Raw genomic sequence first — 25,052 nt, 5'->3', positions numbered from 1 at the left:
TCTGTCTGAAATGGGTATTACACTGCCCTCCAAGAGTTGCTGAATTTCCTCTTCATTTTGAGCGAGGTGGTAGCAGTGCTCCCTTCCCTTTCAAAATGTTTATAATGACAGTACAGTAGGTGTGCAAAACCCAAATTTCACCCCAGGAATCAGTACAAAAGGTCTTTGTAGCACTTTCATCCTCTGTCTGATATGGTCCCGTGTAGCTCAGTTGGTAGAGCATGGCGCTTGCAACGCCAGGGGTGTGGGTTCGATTCCCACGGGGGACCAGTATGAATTTTTTTTTATGCACTCACTAACTGTAAGTCGCTCTGGATAAGAGCGTCTGCTAAATGACTGAAATGTAAAATGTAAGAAAAGGTATCTACTGCCACCTGCTGCCTCTAGATGCCTCTGACAACGCAGCAAGGTTTCATGGGAAAAGTGCACCACTTCAGTCTGATTTATTCTAAGGAGCGAGCTAATCAAAACAATGAAGGCAATCATTCAAAGAGTGACAACAGCGAGCGTGTCAGGTGAGTAACGCTATCTACTTATTATTATTTTCTATATCGCTCATAGTGTCAATGAATGGTAATTCTTCACCGGTAGGCATGTTGCAGGCAGCACAGAGGATTGCTAACGTTAGCTAGCTTGGTAGCCGCACGGCTATCCAATCATTTATTTATAAAACCATTTTTCAGTGGTGTAAAGTACTTCAGTAAAAACACTTTAAAGTACTACTTAAGTCGTTTTTGGAGGTATCTGTACTTTACTATTTATATTTTTTGCCAACTTTTACTTTCATTTCACAACATAAAGAAAATAATGTACTTTTTACTCCATACATTTTCCCTGACACCCAAAAGAACTCGTTACATTTTGACAGGAAAATGGTCCAATTCACACACTTATCAAGAGAACATCACTCTACTCTACTCTACTGCCTCTGACTCACTACGGTAAACACAAATGCTTCGTTAGTAAATTATGTCTGAGTGCCCCTGGCTATCCGTAAATATAATAAAACAAGAAAATTGTGCCGTCAGGTTGACTTAATATAAGGAATTTGGAGTGATTTATACTTTTTCTTTTGATACTTAAGTATATTTGAGAAATTCCATTTACTTTTGATACTTAAGTATATTTAAAACCAAATACTTTTAAGACTTTTACTCAAGTAGTATTTTACTGGGAGACTTTCACTTTCTATTGTCATTTTCTATAAAGGTACAGTATCTTTACTTTTACTCAAGTATGACAATTGAGTACTATTTCCACCACTGCCGATTTTACATCAGGAGATGTCAGAAATTGCTTATACAGAAATCCAGCCTAAAAACCCAAAGAACAAGCAATGTAGATGTATAAGCACGGTGGCTAGGAAAAACTCTCTAGAAAGGCAGGAACCTTGGAAGAAACCTAGAGTGGAACCAGGCTCTGGGGGGTGGCCAGTCCTTTTCTGATTGTGCCGGGTGGAGATTATAAGAGTACATGGCCATTAAGACTGGATTGTTCTTCAAGATGTTCAAACTTTCATAGATGACGAGCACGGTCAAATAATAATCACAGTGGTTATAGAGGGTGCAACAGGTCAGCACCTCAGGAGTAAATGTAATTCCCACTTTTTGAGAACCTGGCTAAAGAGCTGTAGCTATATGCCATGCTGAATTGCCCCAATATGTAATGATGTGTGTACTGACATGTCCAACGACTATTAGCTCGTTCACACTGAAAGTGGTCGTCACTAGTTACCACAGCCACAAAGTCATAAACCCTGCCTATTCCTACAATTTATCTGCATAAAATGTGATTTGAAACCTAACCTTAACACTAACCACAATGTTAACCTTATGCCTAACCTTAAATTAAGACCCCAAAGCACATTTGTGCTTTCATGAATTTTTACGATGTAGCCAAATGTGACTTTGTGGCTGTGGTAACTAGTGATAATCCTTGTTGAATCTCCCAGATACTGGACTGTACTGCACTGCAGCAGCCTACCACTACTTGCAAGACTGTCAGTGTGTGCTAGATTAACCACACTTTTTGAGGAGGATGTGTCTGACACTGAATATGAAAAGGACTACATTATTTTATTGATTTGATCATTCTGTCCTGTGTTATTACAGTGGGAGAGCTGCAGATCAGCTCAATAGGCAGAGGACTGTGTGTGTTGCTGGGTATATCCATGGAGGACACACAGAAGGATGTTAACTACATGTGAGTGTGGGTTCATTCAGTGACAAAACATTGTCTGTGCACTACAGTACTGTAGCCCTTCGCCTACATAGGCAGGGCATATGGGCCAGGTCAGGTTCATATCTGTAATAGGAATTTGTAAGAAACAGTAGCATTCACTTAGAGGTATTCTTTTGTATTTAGCCCATTAAGATTCTATTAAATTAGTTCTATATTTCTATAAATTCTATGCCCCATAATGCATCTCTCTGCTTCTCAGGGTTCGTAAGATCCTCAACCTGCGTCTGTTTGAGGATGAGAACGGCCGGGCGTGGAGCAAAAGCGTAATGGACAGGGAATATGAAGTCCTATGTGTCAGTCAGTTCACTCTACAGTGCATACTTAAGGGTAACAAGCCTGATTTCCATGCTGCCATGCCTGCAGAGCTGGCCCAGCCCTTCTATAATAACATCCTGGAACACCTGAGGAGCACCTACAAGCCTGAGATGATCAAAGGTGGGTGAACACACAGAACTAAATAGAAAACTATATTACTATGGGTGAACATCACTGACTGACACTGCAGGCATAAAGTCTGCTACATAGGTACTAGGCCTATATCAGCTGCTATAACTATATCACAAGCTACTATACAAGCCTGAGATGATCAAAGGTGGGTCGGTATCACTGGCTAATACACGGCAGGCAGCCTAGAGGTTAGAGCATTGGTACAGTAACCGAAAGGTTCCTTGTTCGAATCCCTGAGCCGGCAAGGTGTAAAACTCTGCCGTTCTGCCCTTGAGCAAGGCAGTTAACCGCGACAACAACTGCTCCTCGGGTGCCGATGATGTCGATTTAAGGCAGCCCCCCGCACCTCTCTGATTCAGTGGGGTTGGGTTAAATGCGGAAGACACATTTCAGTTGAATGCATTCAGTTGTACAACTGTCTGGGTATCAGTGTTCCCTCTAAGCTGCATGCAGCTCCCATCAGACTGCCGAGCAGAAGAAATATCCGCCTGGCCAGAGAAGCATGAGTTTAATCTTCACTCACCTTTCTTGAGTTTTCCCCTTTAGTTAACACTATCAACATTTCACTCTACTGTGGGAATTGTGACCGAATCAACGCAATGTTAACCAATTTCAATGTAACATACCGACATAAAACAAACTATGCAAGACTTGATATACAAAACTAACTGCAAGATATTTTCTTGTAAGCAGAGCGCATTGGAGTAGGATTCTGTTACATTGACAGGCAAGACTCAGGCCCATACTCTACACAGACCGGTACGCCATAACCAATCAGAGCTGCAGTAGGCCCATATGCAAATAGCCATTGCCATATATGGATCTGTGTCGTTCACTTTGAACTGGTCCGTATTTAGGCTACAGTATGAGCTGTCGCGAGTAGATGCGCTAGGGGGGGTCCTAATGTTTGTTATACTCAGTGTATATTACAATATTACTATATCTATCTACAGGCCTGGGCTGATAAAGAGTTGGGCTGGGTGAGCATCCCTGGCTAACACTGCAAGATGAGCCATATATAGAGTTTTAAAAATAGACTACTATTGAACAGAATTTCACATCCAGTGACCCGAAAGTGTTGAGGACACGTTGCTGTGTAGGCAGTTTGTGGGCACAGAGAAATGGACTCTCATAAGACACTCTAGATAAGATATCAATTTCATAGCTAATAGGCACAATTATCTTGTGGATTTAATAGATGGTAAAAGCATCAGCATTCTTCTAAGTGTGTGGTTTTAATATTTAATAGCATTGGGTCAATGTTTTGCTCGATCAGGGTTATGATGGATTGCAAAACGTCATTTGTTCAAGCAAAGATGTGAAGCTACACTGAACAAAAATATAAACGCAACATTTCAAAGATTTTACTGAGTTACAGTTCATATAAGGAAATCAGTCAATTAAATAAATTCATTAGGCCCTAATCTATGGATATCACATGACTGGGCAGGGGCGCAGCCATGGGTGGGCCTGTGAGGGCATAGGCCCACCCACTTGGCAGCCAGGCCCACCCACTGGGGAGCCAGGCCAAGGCAATCCAAATTAGTTTTTTCCCACAAAAGGGCGTTATTAAAGACATAAATACTCCTCAGCACCCCCCTCCCAGACGATCCCGCAGGTGAAGAAGCCGGATGTGGAGGTCCTGGGCTGGCATGGTTACACGTGGTCTGCGGTTGTGATGCCGGTTGGACGCACTGCCAAATTATCTAAAATGATGTTGGAGGCAGCTTATGGTAGAGAAATGAACATTCAATTCTCTGGCAACAGCTCTGGTGGACATTTCTGCAGTCAGCATGCCAATTGAACACTCCCTCAAAACTTGAGACATCTGTGGCATTGTGTTGTGTGACAAAACGGCGCCTTTTATTGTCCCCAGCACAAGGTGCACCTGTGTAATGATCATGCTGTTTAATCAGCTTCTTGATATGCAACACCTGTCAGGTGGATGGATTATTTTGGCAAAGGATAAATGCTCACTAACAGGGATATAAAGAAATGTGTGCCCAAAATATGAGAGAAATAAGCTTTTTGTGCGTAAGGAACATTTCTGGGATTTCTTTTTTTAGCCAAATACAACAGGTGTAGGTAGACCTTACAGTGAAATGCTTACTTACAAGCCTTTAACCAACAATGCAGTTTTAAGAAAGAATACCAAAAAAAAGATATATAAAAAAATAAAAGTAACAAATAATTAAAGAGCAGCAGTAAAATAACAATAGCGAGGCTATATACGAGGGGTACCGGTACCGAGTCAAAGTGCGGGGGCACCGGTTAGTCGAGGATGGGACCAACACTTTCCATGTTGCGTTTATATTTTTGTTCAGTGTAATTGATAGCAAAAGGTCAATATCACAAACACCTGGAGAACTCTAGTGAATAGAAGGGTTGCTGTTCATAGCTTGGGGAATTGAGACACTAGTTTAAGGATTGACCAGGGTTAGGGTAGATAAGCCAATGCATTCCTATGGGAAATAGCCCAGACTACAGGGTCACATGCAGTAGCCTATATCCTTAAGGTCACTCCTTACCTGAAAGGCTCGGAATCAGTTTAATCGCCTGCTTTCCGGTAGAAACAGAGGTTACATACATCAGTCTATAAGGTCATAGTTCACAGCATATAGATAAACAGTGTTCTATTTAATTCTATGGGTCACAGTGCAAGGATTATGGTGGTTCCACATTGGGGTGGTTTTCTTTTATCAGGTTGTAGTTGGTGATGGTGTTGAATTGGGTCAAGCCACCAGGGAGAAGGTGTAGTGGAGAAACTCTGTGTCCCTGCTTGTAGTGGGACACAAGCTCTCTAATTAGTATTCTCACTGCCAAGGTCCAATCCCTGAGTGGGAGAAACAAGATGATTCGGCACTTTTTAGAACACAACACCCAGCCACTGGTTTCGTGGGCAGATGGTGTAATAAATCTAAGCATACCTGGGCGAAAGGGGAACATTTAAGTATAAACTTCCTGTCTTATTGTGTCTTAACACCCTCCACTCCCATATCCCTGCTGTACTGAGATGACACCTGCTTATAAATCATTGATATAGATTAATATGCACAATAAGCAAACTGCAGTGGCCATTACTGGATGGAAACGTTAAGCGTTGTCATTTATATTGGCCTATAGAGGAAGGGGGGGGGGAAACAAAGGAGGATCCTAGTTCTTCTGTCTGTTTAGACTGATTTAGATGTATTAAGGTTAACCTTTACATTCTCCTTTTGTCTTGTGTTTTTAGACGGGCAGTTTGGGGCCAAAATGCAGGTTCACATCCAGAATGACGGACCAGTCACCATCGAGCTGGTGTCTCCTTCTGCTCCCATGGACCCCAAACAGGTACAGTTGATGTTGTTGATGCTGTTGATTTCTGCAAGAAGAAGTTGGCCCATGGTGTATGATGGTGTCATATTACGGAGTCTCCCTTTAGTAGGCTATGTATATTGCTAGACTATATTTGTTTTTGAGTGGTTCAGAAGTTCTCAGCACTCACTGTCTATCCTGCTATCCTCCAGCAGGTGGTGCTGCAGGTCTAACTTCTCCTGGTAGTAACAGATGGAGAACAGATCCTGATCAACGTGCAAAGCTGCACTATTGCTTTTCTTAGTGCAGTGTTAGTCAATCTCTGGTCCATAGACCGGCACCGCTCCATGGAATGTGGCTTACTGGTTCCTGAGATAGCTGTCGGACATTTAGTTGGTCAGTTTTCTGTTGTAATTTTAGTACCTGGCTCCAAGGAGGAGAACCAAAGATTTCCCAGTCCCTGGTACAAAAAACGATCCTGATACTGTAGATGTGTACTGATTTATCCCATGAATCTGTCCTGCTCTGTCCCAGCACCCCTCTGGCCTAGCTGAAAGACCACTGATTGGCCAAAACACACTCTGAAAGGTTTGAGTTGTCATGTGTCAGAAGTGTGTGTGTGGGCGACATAACATATGATTGGCAGGTCAGGGTGAGGGGGAGGGGGCGAGTCGCCACCACATGGGTGCCCCCACTCTCCCCACAGGGATCGGTTGACTCCTGAGTGACTGTGCACTCTGTTACCATGACGACAGCCTCCGCAGGAGAGACTCAGGCCATGTTGGCAAAGAAATATATTTTAATGTGGAATAATGATTTATGAGATCTGATGTATAGCCTAAGAGTGACAAGTTCACCCACAATGTTATATTAATAATGGATGTCCTCTCTTAGGGCCAGTTTCCTGGCTCAATCTAAATTCACCATTGAACATGCTTTCAGGACTAGGCTTAATCCTGATCCATGAAACCAACCTTTGTGTATTACTGTGCATCTGTTTTTGAATGGTAAACTATGTGAAAGGTCATTTAAGTTTATTGTAGGCAATCTATCCATCCTTAAACATGACAAATGGATAACCATTGGGTAACACTGCTGATTCCACAGTATCTCCCAGTCCTGTTGTGTAACACAGTAGGATTTGAAGGACCTAAAGCCTAGATTAATGTGTTACACCACCACATCTACTTTAAGACATCGCTCTACCATCCAAACAGCAGAAAGTACTCTGGACCACTGCAAATAGCAGCAGCCATGAGGGAGTAGGGACATCCCTCCCTGCTTCTCCTAAACCGCCCGCTTCACATTGTATTTTATTCAGTGAGTCATTTGAAATTGTAGTGTTTTTAGTTATTTATGCATTGTTGAAGACCTCCTGAATGTGATTCCAGTCACTTCTGTGTGTGTGTGTATGAGTGTGTGTGCATGCGTGGTCTTTGTGTCTGTGTGTGTGTAAACTTGGCTGACTGCTCGATCCAATGGATGTAAGCGGCAGTCCTCAGAATTTTAATCTTGTCTGTTTTGGATGTTTGGGATGTTGTTGTGCAGTTAGAGGGGAGTATGCCAAGACTGAGAGGATCACGGGTCAACTGGGGGAGCAGCTTAAACACACACACACACACTCTCCCTTTCCATGAATCAGAAGCTTTATCCTATACTAGGAGAGGGACAACAGAGCCTAGCAAACAATAGCATTAAATCAAGTTATCCTGTTTCCATTGTTCAGTGAAAGTAATTTTGACTATGAAACAGTGGTCTTAATCACTGAAATGTCATGTGATCGTTTTTGTAATCATTTTTATTGGGGGTGTTCAAAGCAACACGACACCCTGGGTAGGATGGTATCATTGAGAGGTGTAATGAGAAAGATTTGCTAGCTAGCTAACCGTGATGGAGTTGGTACGGGGATAACTAGATACATGGTGGTTTTGGGAGTCTTATTCCCCTTAAATAATGAAGAGTTTGTGGGATGTTGTGGCTTTAGCATGACATTTAAGTCATAAATATTTCCTGTGGTGCTCATGAAAGTTTTAGCATGTATGTTTACAGACCTTTAGTGTAGAGTTGTTGTTTAATGTTCACTGAGCAGAACAGAGATGGCTGCTACAGTAGTTTCCTCAGAGAGGAGTTCAGTAGATTAGCCTTGCAGCAAACCATAGATGGTGAGTGAATGGGAAGATGAATCAGCTCTTTCTGAGTGTGACCGCTTTATATTGTCAAGACAGTTATTGCTTTATTGAAATGATCATGGCTTCACGGTGAAAAAAAGCTCTGATGTTTAATTCTCTTTCTTGTTCTGCCCTTGTCTTTTCTTTTTCATCCTCTCTTCTGAGGACATTTGTTTTTATGTAGCCAATTATTTTATACAGTTATACATAGCTAGGTCCCTGGGTTTTTCATGGACTTGTGACTTGACCAGTAAAAACAGGTCACGTGACCATGAAAAACTCTGGTCCCAACTAACGCATTAGATCAATCAAAGTTTTGTCCTTCTCTTTTTAACACTTTATTTCTGTATTTCTTCTCAGCTTGCTAAGCAGGAGAAACAGCAGCAGTGGAAAGAGAAGACGCGCTCTAAAGGACCCTTGGAGTCAGGCAGGGAGAGGGCCGCCCCGCACCCCAGAGAACAGGACCCTAACGCCAGCAGTGGAGCAGACGGAGACGTGTCGTCAGAGAGGGAGACCTAGGGCAGCACGGTGAGCCTGGAGAGAGACACGCACACACACACACACCCAACCTGCTGTACAGGTAGTGCTATAGTACTAATACAAAAACTGTACAAATAAATAACCAATAAAGTTGTCCTCTGTTTTGGAGGGGTGAGGGCAGGTTAAAGTAGTGGTATCTAGTGCTGGCACAAAACACTTTACATCGCTGGTCCTTTATTGAAGCCTCTGGAGGTCCTCTATGTATTGCACATACATGGATGAAATGAACCACTTCAATCCACATCAGTGAATGTTGTACTACACCTGGTCGTGAATCGCTCCATGTTATTGTTGCCATTGTAGTGAAATCCAGAAGGAGGCTGTTTCTTATACAATTGCTCAGATCCCCAGATTAGAGGGCTTTGCTCTTATTCATCCCCAGCGTTTGTTTGTTTACTCGTTTAAAAACCGAGAAGTGGAGTCACTGACTTAGTCAGTCAGCCTCTGCTTGCCCGAGCCTGTGTTGTGGTGTGTTCCCGACCCCGCCTTACCCCGTGTTGGGGTCAAAGTGCAGTGACCCGTGGTGTAGTTGGTGTGGCATCGGAGCGAACACACCACCACACGACGTCACTATTGGGTGACGCATTCTCTCTTTCATAACCATGCACATACATACACAGATACATGCACACTCACACTTACATCATGCGTACGCAAACACATTATACACACACGGTACATTCAATATATGTAATTTACACACACACCCCATGTCCCTCATGGCTCTTCGTACTCTGCCTCCGGCGGTATCCCAGACTCCCCGGTGGTGAGGACACTGTATTCCCCTCACTTTGAGAGAGAGAGAGAGAGAGACTAAATAAATATGCCGTAAGACATCCGCAAGGCCTCCCCGAGATGGTTACATAAGGGCACTTTGTCTGACAGAGTGCGAAAGCCCAGAGGGGGACAGAGAGGGGTAAAGCGAGGTAGAGTGTGACAGATTGAGAGTTGTTGTTCATTTTTCACTTTCGGGGGGGAAACGCAAAGGCAGCAGTTCTCTGTGTGTGTGTGATAAGCGAGCTCAGACTTGAACTTGAAGGTAGAGAAATGCTCTCTCTCCTCCTCATCTCTTACTTTCCTTTCCTCTCCTCTCTCTCTCGCTTCCTCAGTTCAGTTACTTTATTTTTAAAGGGGATATTTGTCTCCCTGAGGTTTGCTTACTATGACTTAAACATGAGCAGTGTGCACCACTGTGTGTCTCAGAATGATTAGAGTCATTTTGTGACAAGTTTCCGCCCTATCTTCCCTCACTTCCTTCCTGCCTACAATGTTCTATTTAGATGAAATGTTATTGTGGTACTGTTATTGCAAGAATCGCCCTGCTCTCACCACTACAACTACTGCTCTTTACACTACCACCACTCCTACTAATGCTACAATGTCCAATGCTACTATGTCCAATGCTACAATGTCCAATACACTAACAGTCTAGCTGCTTCAGGAGTTTCCTCAGAGAGGAGTTCAGTAGATTAGCCTTGCAGCTAACCATAGATGGTGAGTGAATGGGAAGATTAATCAGCTCTTTCTGAGTGTGACCGCTTTATATTGTCAAGACAGTTATTGCTTCATGGAAATGATCATGGCTTCACGGTGAAAAAAAGCTCTGATGTTTATTTCTCTTTCTTGTTCTGCCCTTGTCTTTTCTTTTCCAACCTCTCTTCTGAGGACATTTGTTCTGGATAATGGCACCTGCTAATTGATGTTCCATATATGAATATACTGATAATGATGTGTGTTGTATCTTATAGGTTTACTATATTGATGATGGGAGGAGCCCAGTCTGCCAAAATGGACTTAATCTACAGAGACTGTGAGACGTGACTCTGGACTGTCCTCCTGTAAGAACTTATTGGCCTCTTCCTCTCTATCTTTCTCTACAACAGTGGCACTCTCTGCCTTGTACCCTCTCTGCCACTGTCTTCCTCTACTCAAAGACATGGAACCTTCCACCCAAAATCCAATGGCACCTATGCAGAGAGGGAAAGTGGCATCACAAGATGGAGATGGAGGAGATTCCCTCACCTTACTTTTGTAGTTCTTGTCTTAATTTGATATTTATGAATGTTATGAACATGATATGCTATGCTGTTGTTTAGTGGATTCGAATGGAAATGTTGTCATTGTATAAAAGAAAACATGGTGTGTGGACCTATGCTGTGTTTCTTGTCTGTGTGTGAGTGTGTACATGCTCTGAGGGAGGAACACACCTACCTTCCAATTGAACCCAAATACCTTCAAAACTCCAGTATTTAGTTGACAGAACATCTATTCCTGGCCTGCAGGAACTGCTGCGCCCTCGCAGCGTGATGTCGTGCTGGGATGAGATTTCTCTCCCATGTTTTTCTGGTTGAGAACAGAACAGGAGGAAACTGAGAAACAACGTCAGGCTCTGGAGATATCATATGAGGGGGAAGACAAGACATGACCCAAATATGTCTGGCTCTACTGCTGTTTTAGGAGGCTCTACGCTCCACCACCATAGTATGTGTGTGTGATCCCAAAAAGGGTAGACAGCCCCCGACTATGTTTCATCACAACAGGGGAAGTGACTGCTGGATTATGGATGTAGACACCAATCAAGACAGTACAGCAGAAGTGATGAAAGCTATTTGGATTTTAATGGTGCATAGTTGAGACTGTGTGTGTGTGTGTTTCCAAGTGTGTATTGGGGTCCCTACTTGCCATGACTCATTGATGGTGTTGGGGGGGGTATTCTACAGTTTGTGTGAGTTGTTCCTTCTTTGATAATGTTTCATTGTGGATCTCAGTACTGTACTACAAGTGTGCATGTGTGTGCGTGTGTATCAACGTCTGTGTCTGGGCGCGTGTCAGTTCAGTTGGACATGGGAAAGTGGGTTAAATTCCAGGCATTCTGCTACATCTGAGACTTCTACAGCGTTTGGGGTTGTCTGTTTCTTTCGGAGGCTTTATCTTACCCCTCGTGTGTGAGCCAGCCTCTTGCCAAACCCCACTGGCTATGGAAAAACAATTTAACTGGATTTAATTTGTGCCCCCCCCCCCCTTCCCTCCCTCCTCATCCTCCCCCTCTTTCTTTTCTTTTGTGCACCTCTGAGACTTTGGGAATTCATCTTATTTAGTATACTAAATAACTCCATGCCCGGGCTGAGTGCAGGCTTCCTCTCTACAGGTTATAGGCAAGCGTCCATGGCAGGTTTGGTTTTATGCACGAAACCACATCTGGGTCGCGTCCATGGCAGGTTTGGTTTTGTGTGATGTCTGGCTTTTGTTTCTAGTGTATTTTCTCATGACAGTACAATGGCATACTTCCTTCTGTAGTCAGGTAGCTTATAATATACTAGTGTGAGAGGACAACCCTTTTGAGACATAAAGCATTATCTTTCTTGTTTGTTGCATTATTATGCTACTTTTTTCAATTTTTCTCACCACCTTTTGTCACCTCTCTTTACTTTTTTTTTTCTCTCTTTCATTCTCTGGTTCTCTCTCTCTGTCTGCCTCTCTCACTCTCTCTCTCCCTCTCTCGCCAGTCCTTGCCTCAAAGGGTTAAAGGAGGCACAATGAAACCTAGTTGCCAAGAGCCCTAACCACTTTTTCCACTCTTGCTGGAAACTTTCCAGTGCTATTTATAAGAAAACTCAAACCTCACAATCAAGAGTGACTGTTTGCCAGAATTAAGATATTATCCTAAAATTATAAATATCCTAGAAACATTATTTATTTTCATAATTTATGTGAATAACCTAATATAATTTGCTTGGAGGAAAAGTTGCCTTATTTCATTTCATATTTTGTGAAGCCTTTCACTAGGCTAGGCCTGTTTATTCAAAGCATGCATGTCTAATGATAATAAATAATGTAAAAGTTAGTTATATTGCCCACTGTAAAGTAATCACAGTCCATCTTATTTGATGACATAGATAGAAATGAATGTAAAATCCATGAGCAATGAATTCATTGATATATGATGTAATGTATGCATAATAGGCTATAGCCTACTCAAATATTCAATAAGGTGGCCTTGGCACAAACAACTTTTGAATATATGTTTATGTTAACTTATGTAATTCAGCTATCATGTACTAATGCCAACATCACGCAAAAAACCTTTCCAAGAAGAGGGTAGTGAAAGGCGTGTACCGAGCCTCGAAAAAAAGGAATGTTATACTCTCTCACTGTCTCTAGGCAATTTCTACATCAAACAGCTTGCACATTTGATATATATTCTCTCTCTCTCTCTCTCTCTCTCTCTCTCTCTCTCTCTCTCTCTCTCTCTCTCTCTCTCTCTCTCTCTCTCTCTCTCTCTCTCTCTCTCTCTCTCTCTCTCTCTCTCTCTCGTCGGACACAGCATCCAACAATCACATCACCATACAAATCAGTGAGCAATCTCGCAGTCGCATCCATGGAGCGCTCCTGCCGCCTGTCCTATATTGCATGAAATAAAAATGTAATATGACATAGAAGCAAGAAGCCCTGGCACTTCAAAAGGAAAACAAACCTTGCAGTCCACACCTCAACACTCGCGACTTTCCAACGATACCGACTTGAAACTTTTACGGAAAACAAACCTTGCAGTCCACACCTCAACACTCGCGACTTAACAACGATACCGACTTGTAACTTTTACAAGACCCCCCCGGCCGCTACATGGACGAGGAAGAAGCCGCGGAAAGGATGCCTCCAGCCGGCGTCCGACCCCGGAATCGCCCGCCACAAGTGATGCTGAACCAGAAAAAGATCAAAGCGAGACGGAAAAAGCGGAAGGAGTTGGTTTTGATTCAAATATGCTTGTTGGGAGGGATGCTTCTCTTCGTCAAGGGGTTCTCCTACCTAGCAGAAAATTCAGGTGAGGGTAGGCTTATCAATTTACCCCTCTGTTGGGGGATGGAATGCTGAAGTGGGAGTTCCATATGGCTGTAATGTAGCCGATAGAGTCCATTGTTTTGTTACCATGTTTTGTAACAATACAATGTTACATTGATTTCGCACATCATGCAAATTGTGTTTAACTGTAGGCTACTTTAGAGTTGTTCTCATTTTTCACAGTTGTGAACTGGACTGGAGTGTGGTCAGGGGCGTCATGCACCCCCAAAATCTGAGGGGGCACAGAGTAGGTGAGGATGGATATAATATAATATGCCATTTAGCAGACGCTTTTATCCAAAGCAGCAGACACTTTTATCCAAAGCGACTTAGTCGTGTGCATACATACATGGCTGGTGTGTGTGTGGTTGGGGGGAGGGGGCTAGGCACCCTGTCCTGAAGTTGGAGGATTTTTCATTTTTCAAACACCTGAAACAGCTTTTTTCCTGCAATCTAGAGCAGGGGTTTCGTTCTGAACATAACCATTATTTATTTTCGCTCCGTTCCACTGTTCCGACCTGCAAACATAAAGTTCTGAACCGGTTCCAACCAAAAATAGTAACGCTTTATGTCGTTCCTTTCTGTTCCTTTTTAAAACTTTGAAAAAAAAAAAATATATATATATATATAGCTCGACATTAAATTACTTCACCAATCAGTGCGGATAGAGCAGTTTGCTGTGGAGCGGGTCAGCGATTTAATCTGTATAGGAAAGTCATTAAGAGCAAATTGTATTTTGACGCAACAGTATGGTTTAATCATAATGAAAGAAAAAAACACACACACTGTGCTGCATGTCACAGTGTAGAGCGTGCGATGCAACTGAAGTTTTGAGGTTGAGGATGGAGGAAGCTTGTCTTGAAGCGCTGGCCATCTTGTTATGACATTAATTATCTGAATTAGGCCCACATAATTATACCTATGGAGGAGTGCCTTCTATAGAGAAACTTTGAATGTCGTTGAACTTCCGAGTTGGTTTAACGTTGGACCAGCACAAATATTAGCTAGCTAGCTAACAAGCTTGTGTGTGCAGAGCAGCGCTAGAATTAAAAACACGTTTACCTTTTTTGTAGTTAATAAATCCAATGTAAACGTGATAATTATAGGATCCTTAACTAGCATTGAAAAGTCCATCCATTCTTCTCTAATTAAACATCTCTCCCTAATTTCTGAATCACTCTTGTAACGTCAGTAGGCTACAATAACCTATGCTTCAGAGAGGAGGGGCAGGTAGCCTACACACACACACACACCCACTGGCAAAGATTTCCAGTTGCCAGGCAGACTCTGGAATAAGTTTGAGCGATAGAGTGAGGGCTTTGCATAGGCGCTATGTTGTGATTATTTTGGGACTGGGAAGATAGCCCTATTTGGTAAAAGACCAAGTCCATTCTATGGCAAGAACAGCTCAAATAAGCAATAAGAAACGACAGTCCATCATTACTTTAAGACATGAAGGTCAGTCAATACGGGAAATTTCAAGAACTTTGAAAGTTTATTCAAGTGCAGTCGCAAAAACCATCAAGTGCTATGATTAAACTGGCTCTCATGAGGACCACCACAAGAATGGAAGACCCAGAGGTACCTCCGCTGCAGAGGATAAATTCAATAGTTACTAGCCTCAGAAATTGCAGCCCAAATAAATGCTTCACAGAGTTCAAGTAACAGACACATCTCAACATCAACTGTTCAGAGGAGACTGTGTGAATCAGGCCTTCATGGTCAAATTGCTGCAAAGAAACCACTACTAAAGGACACCAATAATAAGAAGAGACTTGCTTGGGCCAAGAAACACGAGCAATGGACGTTAGACTGGTGGAAATCTGTCCTTTGTTCTGGAGTCCAAATTGGAGATTTTTAGTTCCAACCGCATTGTCTTTGTGAGACGCTGTGTGGGTGAACGGATGATCTCTGCATGTGTATTTCCCACCGTAAAGCATGGAGGAGGAGGTGTTATGGTGTGGGGGTGCTTTGCTGGTGATACTGTCTGTGATTTATTTAGAATTCACGGCACACTTAACCAGCATGGCTACCACAGCATTCTGCAGTAATACGCCATCCCATCTGGTTTGTGCTTAGTGGGATTATCATTTATTTTTCAACAGGACATTGACCCAACACACCTCCAGGCTGTGTAAGGGCTATTTTACAGAAAAGGAGAGTGATGGAGTGCTGCATCAGATGACCTGACCTCTACAATCCCCCGACCTCAACCCAATTGAGATGGTTTGGGATGTTTCGGATGGCAGAGTGAAGGAAAAGCAGCCAACAAGTGCTCAGCATATGTGGGAACTCCTTCAAGACTGTTGGAAAAGCATTCCAGGTGAAGCTGGTTGAGAAAATTCCCAAGAGTGTGCAAAGCTGTCATCAAGGCAAAGGGTGTCTATTTGAAGTATCTAAAATATATTTTGATTTACCACTTTTTTTGGTTACTACGTGATTCCATATGTGTTATTTCATAGCTTTGATGTCTTCACTATTATTCTACAATGTAGAAAATAATAAAAATAAAGAAAAACCCTGGAATGAGTAGGTGTGTCAACTTTTGACTGGTACTATATATATATATATATATATTTTTTTAAACAGGACAAATCTGGGGGGGCATGTGCCCCCTGTGTCTATTTGAGGAAACAATCTTGATCAAATGTTATAATTGCAGGAAGTCCTATATGCCACTGGCACAAATTGGTTTAAAAAAACATTAAATGCGTTGCAGGAACCTTAGTAAGTTCAGGTAAACTAAATTACAATGGAGTTCATCAAATGGAATTCATCAAATGTTGACCTTGAACAAACAAACGCATTCATGTGTCAGAGAACTATTGCCTATACAACTCCTGTAAAGCTGAAATCAGGGCAGAGTACCCAGGGGTATACTAAAAACACTTCTCCAGGTTACAGAGAGAGAAAAGCTGTCCACTCCTACTCTCTTCCTCTCCTACTATATACAAAGCACTTTAACTTTAAAACAGCTTGCTATTCAAGGTCCACGTTTGCTTTTAGTGAGCTGTCACTTATATCCCATTGAATCTTCATTACAGAACAGGGACAGAAGGCTTGGTGCTTGTATATGAATATTCATATTTCATACTCATGATTTGTGCATCACTGCTATGTCAGTGTGCGCATCCTGGTAACGAAAGAATGCAATGCAACAGGGACACACACTACTGTGTGTATGTATGTGTGTGTGTGTGTGTTCAAACCGAAAATGACACTCCAGCTAATGCATTTCTCCACATCCCATTGTGTGCCTGTCTGTTAAACTCTTAATCAACGTGCCCGAATATCAATTAATTGTGTTGATTATTTATGATCCACTTAATGAAGTGTGTGTGTGTTATGTTCTCTGAGCTTAGCGAAGAAGTACTCAACGCCTTTCAGGAAGTGACATGTTAGTCACTGGTGCGTTATGCTTGTTATTTCTGTGTGTTTGTGTGTGTGTGTGTGTGTGTGTGTGTGTGTGTGTATGCATGGTCTGTGCATGTGTCTGTGAGAGGAGGTAAGAACACATTGAATGTTGGCACGCAATTCCCTTTGCCCGCTGCCTGCCTTGTGAGTACAGAATCAAAGGTGATGATGCCCGGTGGAAAGTTCAGCCATGCCTCAAGGTCTAACCATAGGACAATTGAATGCCTCTGATTTTTATTCAAAGCATTTCTCTTTTGTGTCTATCAGGCATGTGGTCAGCCAGCTAAAAAGGTTACAGTGGGTTTAGCGTTGTCCAAAGAAGAAAATGAATGAATCCTGTGCCCTGTTTTTGCCACTAGATGTGCTCTTTATTCAGAGTGCATTCATGATTAAAGTGGCATTTTGTGTGATTCAATGCAATGTATTCTCCCCCCAGTCCTTTCCCTTTGTTTAATTTCTCAGTGCATAATAACTTGACAAATATAACTTCAACATTCTCCAAAGACACTGACATAAAAGGATCCTCCTCAGTCTATTACTGAACTGGTCCAATAACAAATGCTCGTTTTCGTTTTGTGTTGCAAAACATTTTGCTTCGATGTGCCCTGATGAACATGCCGTGGTTACCGCTTTTCAAGCCTCCTCTACCTGTGTCTCGTAGGTTATGACATATCCAGCCCCACCACGTATGATGATGAGCGATGGGGAGGCAGGAGGCTGCTGCAGGAGGAGGACACATTGGACAGTAATAGCAGCATGGAGGAGGAAAATAAAAACTGCACTGAACCAGGTAAGAAAATGAAAGAAAGAAAGAAGGGAACGTCCCATTGCCCCTGCTCCAGGTAAGAGAGAAAGAAAGTAGGAAGAAAGAGAGCATCCCGTATCCTCCCTCCCTCCCTCTGTGATTCCCTCTCTCCTTATCTTCCCAATCTGGGGTAAAACAGACAGTTGGGTCAGATAGTCTCCCATGAGCCTATGGGACATCACACACACACACAGTAGTGTTCTTTCTGGGTGTTTCAGCACTTTTCCCACTTCTTCTCGGTCACATTCTGGGACCCTGTAGCTTTTCTAAGTCCCCAGTTTCCATGGCGACCTCTTATCTGATCATCAACTAGCGACTTGGGCTTGTCTGTTCAAGCCGGCTCTCGTCGTTGGATGAATGGGGTGTAAGAATGCATGAGTTACATGTTACACACTGCTAGATGTAATAGTGCTGTATAGAACCAAAAAGGGTTCAATCGCTTGCGTCATAGATGTCCCTTAAATAGATACAACTATATATGTAACTGCTAAGCACCATTATTCTTAGCAGTGTACTTGACAGGTTTAGAAGCGCATTCCCCTACAGAGATAATAAAGTGACTCAAATCGCAGGCTAAGACTGAGTGAATTTGAAGCAGGTCTCTTAGATGTGCTTTGTCATCAAAGTCCCACATCTCTTCCTTCCCCATATGAATCACAGCTGCTACTGTGTTCTTATTGGTCAGCTGCTTACGCATTTATGGACTTTCATCATCATCTTCCAGACCGGTCTATCCTGGATCATCTAGCCCAGTGTCTATTTATAGCCCTATATGGATGGAGGAAATTTGACTTTCAACTCTGTGTGTGTGTGTGTTAATGATGGGTTAAACTGAAGTTTGGGAGAAAGGAAGAGGGGATGGAGAGGGTTTCACTGAAGGATTGCATTGATGTTTGAGATAATGATGACACACACATGCACACATACACACACCCTTCACCCTTTACCTCACCCACCACATTCCCCCTCCTTTCCCTCACTCTCTGGTGTGCTAATTAAGCAAAATGGCCACCATCAATCTCCCCTCTCATCCTCCTCCCTCAAGGTCACCCATGTGGTCTATAAAAGGGAGATAGGGGTCGGAGGTCAAGTTATTCTCCTTTCCCTGCCTATTATAGTTCACCTCTCCTTCTCCTTGTTAAAATTAAAGCGAGCGTTTAAGAGGCCAGGACTCTGGGGTGACTCCAGTGACGCCTGGCGTAAAGGCAGAGGTTGAACTAAATAATAACCTCTCCTTTAAAAATGTACCCACACACACAAACACTGTTTGGACTAATAACCTCTCTTAAAAGTGTACCGTCTTTCACCCGTTTTCGTCATTTAATTTGCGAGTCCTGTTCCTGGTAAAGATAGATGTAGTATGTGTTCGTGTTAAGAGTGAGTCATGTGTTGATTTGACCTTTTGGGAAAGTGCTTTTGAGTGGGGGGTGTATGATTGCTTGTATAATTGTGTGTGTCTGTGTGTGTGTTAGTGTACATGTACAGTGTGTGCACATTTGTGTGTCTGTGAGTGCATATTTTCTTGTTTTGTCTGTGTGTGTTTTTGTCCGTGTGAGAGAGAGCAGCCTGTATGCGTGTCTGTGTCTGAGTACCGGTACCCCTGTGGAGATGGACATGTGTACAGTGCAGGCCTAGATGATGCTCCCCGTGAGCTCTCCTGTAGTACCTGCAGAAAGCTTCTCTGATTGTTCTGTTCCAACCACCAACGTCCTGCTGCTCCTCCACTTCAGACGGAACCCCTCATTTCACTAACACACACGTGCACGCCCACACACACAAGAACACACATTACACACACAGACACAAACAAACACACATGCCGCCAGAAAGACATGAAATTACCCATAACCCATCACACCCGTCATTACGCCCACCTCACCTGATTTTAATTGTGGGGACCCCGCTGGGTGGGTTGATTTCTGATGCTTGTTTTTTGGGGGGAGAGGAGAGGAGAGGAGAGGAGAGGAGAGGAGAGGAGGAATGTTCAGTAAAAGATTAGAGTAGATATAGGGATAGAATAGGCCAGAAAATAAGAGAGGGAACAAGCCACAGCTATGGGTTCAGAGATTTCTACCCTTCATTATTTTTAGAGGCTTCTGGTGGTGTAGGCGGATGGATGCTCTCACTCTTCTCAGGGACGGGAGATGATTCCGATGAGGAGGGTTGGATTTGAGGAGATGGATTTGGTGCTCTGGGGTTTGTAGGTAGGGGAATTTATCCTATGCACTTCTAGAGCATAGGACTATGTAGCAAAGGAGGCTGGTGGGAGGAGCTATAGGAGGATGGGCTCATTGTAATGGCTGGAACGGAATGAATATGTTTGATGTGTTGGATACCGTTCCATTCATTCCAATCCAGCCATTACAATGAGCCCGTCCTCCTAAAGCGCCTCCCACCAGCCTTCTCTGTTATGTAGGCTATTTTCACACAGCATCTTGCTAGAGTAGGGAAGAGATGTGATGTGTGAGATTGCTGAAAGGGCTATGGGGTTGAAGAATAGGTGACAGACAGACAGAGAAAGAGAGAGACCCAAAGGGTGTGGGTGTTTTTAACACACTTTCATGGCCTTTGATTTATTGCTGTGAGACTATTGGACATCAGACTTGTATAGTTTGTAAGAGAACAACACAAAAGGATGTTCTTAGAACTTGACCTTGTTCTAGTCTTCGAACATAAGTGTTTTCATTAGAACTTGGTCATTCAACTCATCCGTCGAAGGCCAAATCCTGTTACATTTTAAACGTGATATGATTGAAAACTGTGTTTCTTTTATAACTAATCCTTGTGTACTTTAAGTCCACCTGTCCTTCATTAGGATACTGTAGACAATTATATATGCATTATGCACACAATCTATAATGAATCCAAAACGTTCTAGACAACTGCATGCCCATATGATACAGTATGTGACGATAGAATGAGAACACAAATGCCGCCGCTGTAGAGGGGACCCAGTGCATGTGGCTGCGACAGTACACTGCTCGCTCCAGGGGTCTCCTTTCCTCCCGGAGGCGTTCAGTCTTCAGCACACACACTCTGTTTTGGCCATGACTTAATCAGGGTTCCCTCTCTGAAGGGTGTGTGCATGCACAGTGTGTGTGAAGGAACGATTGATTAATTGCAGTATGATGCCCCAGATGTCTGCAGAGGTGGGCGATAGCTAGATAGGTAGGTATGTGTGCGTGCGTGCGTGCGTTTGTGTACCTGTGTGTGTGTGTGTGTGTGTAGGACTCCTAGCACTTTGCCCCGTAGGCTCACTAGAAGAGATTAAGCTTTGTCTAACTCCATGTACTGTTATGACTTCTAACTGACAGCTCTAACATCGTGAGAAACATCAGTCCTGGGTTCAAATACTATTCGAAATCTTTCAAATACTTTAAGTGTTTGCTATAGCCTGCCAGATGGGTGGGGTGGGCAGTTGCAGTTTCAATTCTAGTGGTCCATTAGCCAGGCAAGCTCAATCAAGCAAAGATAAAGTATCTGAAATGATTTCACACAGTATTTGAACCCAGGTTTGCTAATCATATTCATGTTGGTGATGACCCGTCTATCCCGAGAGAGATTTCCTTTGAGAAATCAACTGCTGGTTATTGTGATGCTTGAGGGGGCTGAGGTTGGGGTTTTCATAATAACATAACAACAACAGCTACAGATGGTGGTTATTTCATAAGTGTGTGTGTGTGTGTGTGTGTGTGTGTGTGTGTGTGTGTGTGTGTGTGTGTGTGTGTGTGTGTGTGTGTGTGTGTGTGTGTGTGTGTGTGTGTGTGTACTTTAGTGTGCAGATTTGCAGAAGCCATATAGTTATTGCATGAGGAATAAGGAGGAGATCGTTCCTCGTGGGAATAAGACCAATCCATCTCGGTAATTAGCTTAGCAAGTTTCCCCGAAACTGTCACTGGGGTCACCACCTCTTTCTTTGCTTTTATCGTTCTCTCTCTCTCTCTCTATCTCCCTCTCCATTTCCCATCTTTACCTCTCTCTCCCACCATATCCCTCCTTCTAGCTCCTTCCCTCTCTTAGCAGCTCACAGTTGAATTATAGAACCAAGGATGTTGTCCTACAGTGGAAGTCACTCCACACACCTTTAAAGATTCATCTGAAAGTTAATGAGATGGGAGATTGGGGGGATGTTCAGCAGTGTTCCTGACTGCTAGGAACATCCTATTCCTTTAACTGTTTCCCCAGAGAGGTCAGAGGAGCTTAAAGAAACCTGTATTTTTACATTTTTACACAATCACACATTCCTCTTGAGTAGGTTGAGTAGGCGTAATGCTGTGGCTCAGTGCAGTACAATGAGTGTCCCTGAGTTAGATAGATAGTGCAAGTGAGGCCAGGGATTTCAGTAGAAGATACTGGGTCACGTCAGCACATACCTTTCTCTCTGTGGTGTCGATAGCGTTTCTCCTAGTGATAGTGATGAGTCCTATGCACTATCTTAGGTTAGCTTATTTCAGGTTTGATTAAGATGCTGGGCATTTAAGGTGATACAGATGTAGGATCTTAATTTGATCACTTTTGTTGCTGAGGATTTTCCTGCCACTGCAGGAAATGCAGATAAGCTTGTGATTTACATAAATTCACTGAAAACTCACACTAACACACTGTTATATTAACAGTGTTGCACTTTTCATTTATCCTACTTTTGGCCAGCTATTAGCTAAACCACTGATCACGCAACATTATGGTCTAAACGTTCAAATCCTGTTGCTGCAGGATTATTTTGCTGTGCACAATACTAGTCAATTGAAGCTCCCACATCTGTAGGTTCATGATGGCCTTAATGGTATCACTCGCTCTATATCACCTTGAGCATCCATAGCTCTATCTGTATATTGGAGAGTGGTTACATTTCCCGACGAGATACCTTCCCAAACAAAAGACCCGAAGACGGTTCGTTGAAGTTATTTTTAGTCTCTCTCATTGTCTCCCCAGGCGTGTCCAGCTTGGCACGCGATCCTAGTGCCTAACTGACCCTTTTGACTGAGAAAACTCTTCCAAACTGCATGCAAACACACACACACACACACACACACTAGCTCCCGGTATAGGTCAGTTGTCACTTAATCTCTGTTAACCCAGAAGTAAACGCTCGTGTATTTTGGTCAGCTGCGTGATTAACTTCTGTGTTCATACCTGTTAAAAATGTAGTGTTCCGGCAAAAACGAAGTCTCCACACTCGCAAAAGGAAACTCTCAGCCAAAGCCCCCTTGTGAAAGAGGTGCTACTGTACTGTCTCTCACACCTAGTTGTCTTGTTACTGTAACTGGATGGAAAGCAGTTTAAGCACTGCCTTCGCCCAATCCTGAAACGTCCAGATAACCAGTGACGAAAACCCCAAAACCAGAACTAATGCTGCTCATGCTTCCCATTCAGTCCCGGCAGATTCTTCGGTCTACACGCAGAATCTGCCCACGGGAGATTTGTTCTCACTTAGAGTGAATTCGATGTCATATCGCGTTCAAGGATCATTGATGTCGAATCAAGCAGACAGCTAACAAATAACATCAAAATAATTTTGTTTTTATTATTAATTATTAGAATCTGTTAGGCCAATTCCCACAAGTGTAAAAGTTTATATGGATAGGGCTAAATTGGAATGTTTCTTACAGAAGAAATATGAAAAGCATATGCATAACCACTGTAGCAATTGAAAGGTAACAGTTTGGAGATAATGGGGAAAATGATTAGACCACAGGTGAGCACACAACAGTTCACCTGACACAAGACTGAATCCGAACATTACACTGTTGATTTTATGTGCATTTTACATTTACTGTACTTTTCGCCGCGTTTGTTGATAAGGAAATCTGAAAATTCTCTGGATACATTCAGTAACATGATAACACTATCCCTGGAAAATGTGAGGTAGGTGCAACATGAGACAAAAAAATGACAAGGGTTTGAGTGAGAAGACTAACTGGTGTCTCCAAGTGGCCACTGTGTAGCTGTGACATTGAGGAACTAGAGCAAGCACATTTGTTGTTATTTCGTTTGGAACACAACACTGCATCCCCGCCATCCCCGCCATCACACAATTACTGTTATTGTTTACGCAATACAAAAACTGTCCATTATAAATCGCAATCTGGGTCAGGTGGGTATGATTTGAAAGCTTGTTCTATTGCCGACATGACTAGCTAAGTTATAAAATACGATCTTACAGTGTTAGGCATTCACAGAGCAATTCAGAGAAACAGATCATCATGAGTGCATTCACGTGCCTGTGCCGGGGCAAATGTTCTTTACAATAAACAAACAGGCTCATTCTGTTTAGAACAACCCAGGGTATGACGACTTGTAACTTTACATCAAACAACGTGATCATAAACAATGACGTTATATATGACATTAGTTTTATGTTTTGGAAATGTGAAGTGCAAATGTGGATTCACGGTTGTTTGGCTTGCTTCTATGACAGCAAAGCGGTATTTATTATAATCTTCAATGTCTCATCTTTCAAAATACATAAAGTCCTCTTAACTTAAAGCATTTCCCTCACTCAGACAACAAAAAAATTGCAAAAGTTGTCCAACTAGCAGGAGGTATGGGGGCAACTTCTTGCTGCGCGCAGTGCTCAAGTTCAGAACAGCTGTCAGTCAAAACCCCTACAGCGCTGTGAAGCGCAGAGCCTGAGCTCTGATGTCATGTATAGCATGTTACTGTACAGCCACTACGTTCCAATTTAGGAGCTTATTAGTGGTCAAATCTGCCATTTTCAACCTGTATATGGGTACGAGTGTAAACAGCTACATGAGAAAATATATTTTATCATTATCCATTTAGCATTTTAAAGTAGATTTTGACAACGATATGCTTTCAAAAGATCATAGTAGGCATCCTATTGCATAGTACATTTTAAAGAATGGTCCTCTTAAGATACAGCAAATGTATTAAATACATTACAAATGTAGTATAGTGTACTATAGTATAGTATAGTGATGAGTTATTAGTGCTTTTTGAGCTTGTTTCGGTTCGAATATTAAAAAAGAATCAACATTTTCTATTCGGTTTTGATCCTTTTTTTAAACATTAAATGCACTATGCATTATGTGGGTTGAATGATGTAACAACGCAGAATAAAACAATTAGTAAAAGTCCCATGATGGTAGTGACTGTCCATTACTGCTTATCACTTATTAACCATCATTTATTCACATTACTTTAATAAAATATTTCAGTTGTTGTGTATATTACGTTTGTTTTATATATATATATATATTATATTATCTCTATAGAGCTGCTGCCTATGCTGTCAATCAAAATCACTATTTTAGTAGTTCAATGTAAATAAGGCATACTTTTAT

General features: G+C 42.5%; 2 protein-coding genes across 2 annotated transcripts in view; both read left to right on the top strand.

Moving 5' to 3' along the window:
* Positions 1 to 296: 296 nt before the first annotated feature.
* On the top strand, positions 297 to 10,838 carry LOC121533091 (D-aminoacyl-tRNA deacylase 1). The gene is made up of 6 exons (XM_041838856.2): positions 297 to 515; positions 2,112 to 2,202; positions 2,441 to 2,676; positions 5,921 to 6,018; positions 8,511 to 8,678; positions 10,439 to 10,838. Exons 1-5 carry the CDS (start codon positions 473 to 475, stop codon positions 8,667 to 8,669), a joined length of 627 nt encoding a protein of 208 aa, XP_041694790.2. The 5' UTR covers positions 297 to 472; the 3' UTR covers positions 8,670 to 8,678; positions 10,439 to 10,838.
* Positions 10,839 to 13,304: 2,466 nt separating this feature from the next.
* The window catches only part of LOC121568619 (sodium/potassium/calcium exchanger 3-like), a 45,066-nt gene continuing 33,318 nt past the window's right edge, over positions 13,305 to 25,052 (top strand). The window contains exons 1-2 of the mRNA XM_045221107.1: positions 13,305 to 13,512; positions 17,605 to 17,733. Of these exons, the coding sequence (XP_045077042.1) occupies positions 13,314 to 13,512; positions 17,605 to 17,733 (328 nt within the window). The 5' untranslated portion in view covers positions 13,305 to 13,313. The remainder of the gene's footprint in view (positions 13,513 to 17,604; positions 17,734 to 25,052) is intronic.

This window comes from Coregonus clupeaformis, chromosome 7 (genome assembly GCF_020615455.1).
Source record: "Coregonus clupeaformis isolate EN_2021a chromosome 7, ASM2061545v1, whole genome shotgun sequence".
In the NCBI taxonomy this organism is placed as follows: domain Eukaryota; kingdom Metazoa; phylum Chordata; class Actinopteri; order Salmoniformes; family Salmonidae; genus Coregonus; species Coregonus clupeaformis.
The sequence above is the reverse complement of the archived record's forward strand: the minus strand, read 5'-3'. Positions and strand labels throughout refer to the sequence as shown.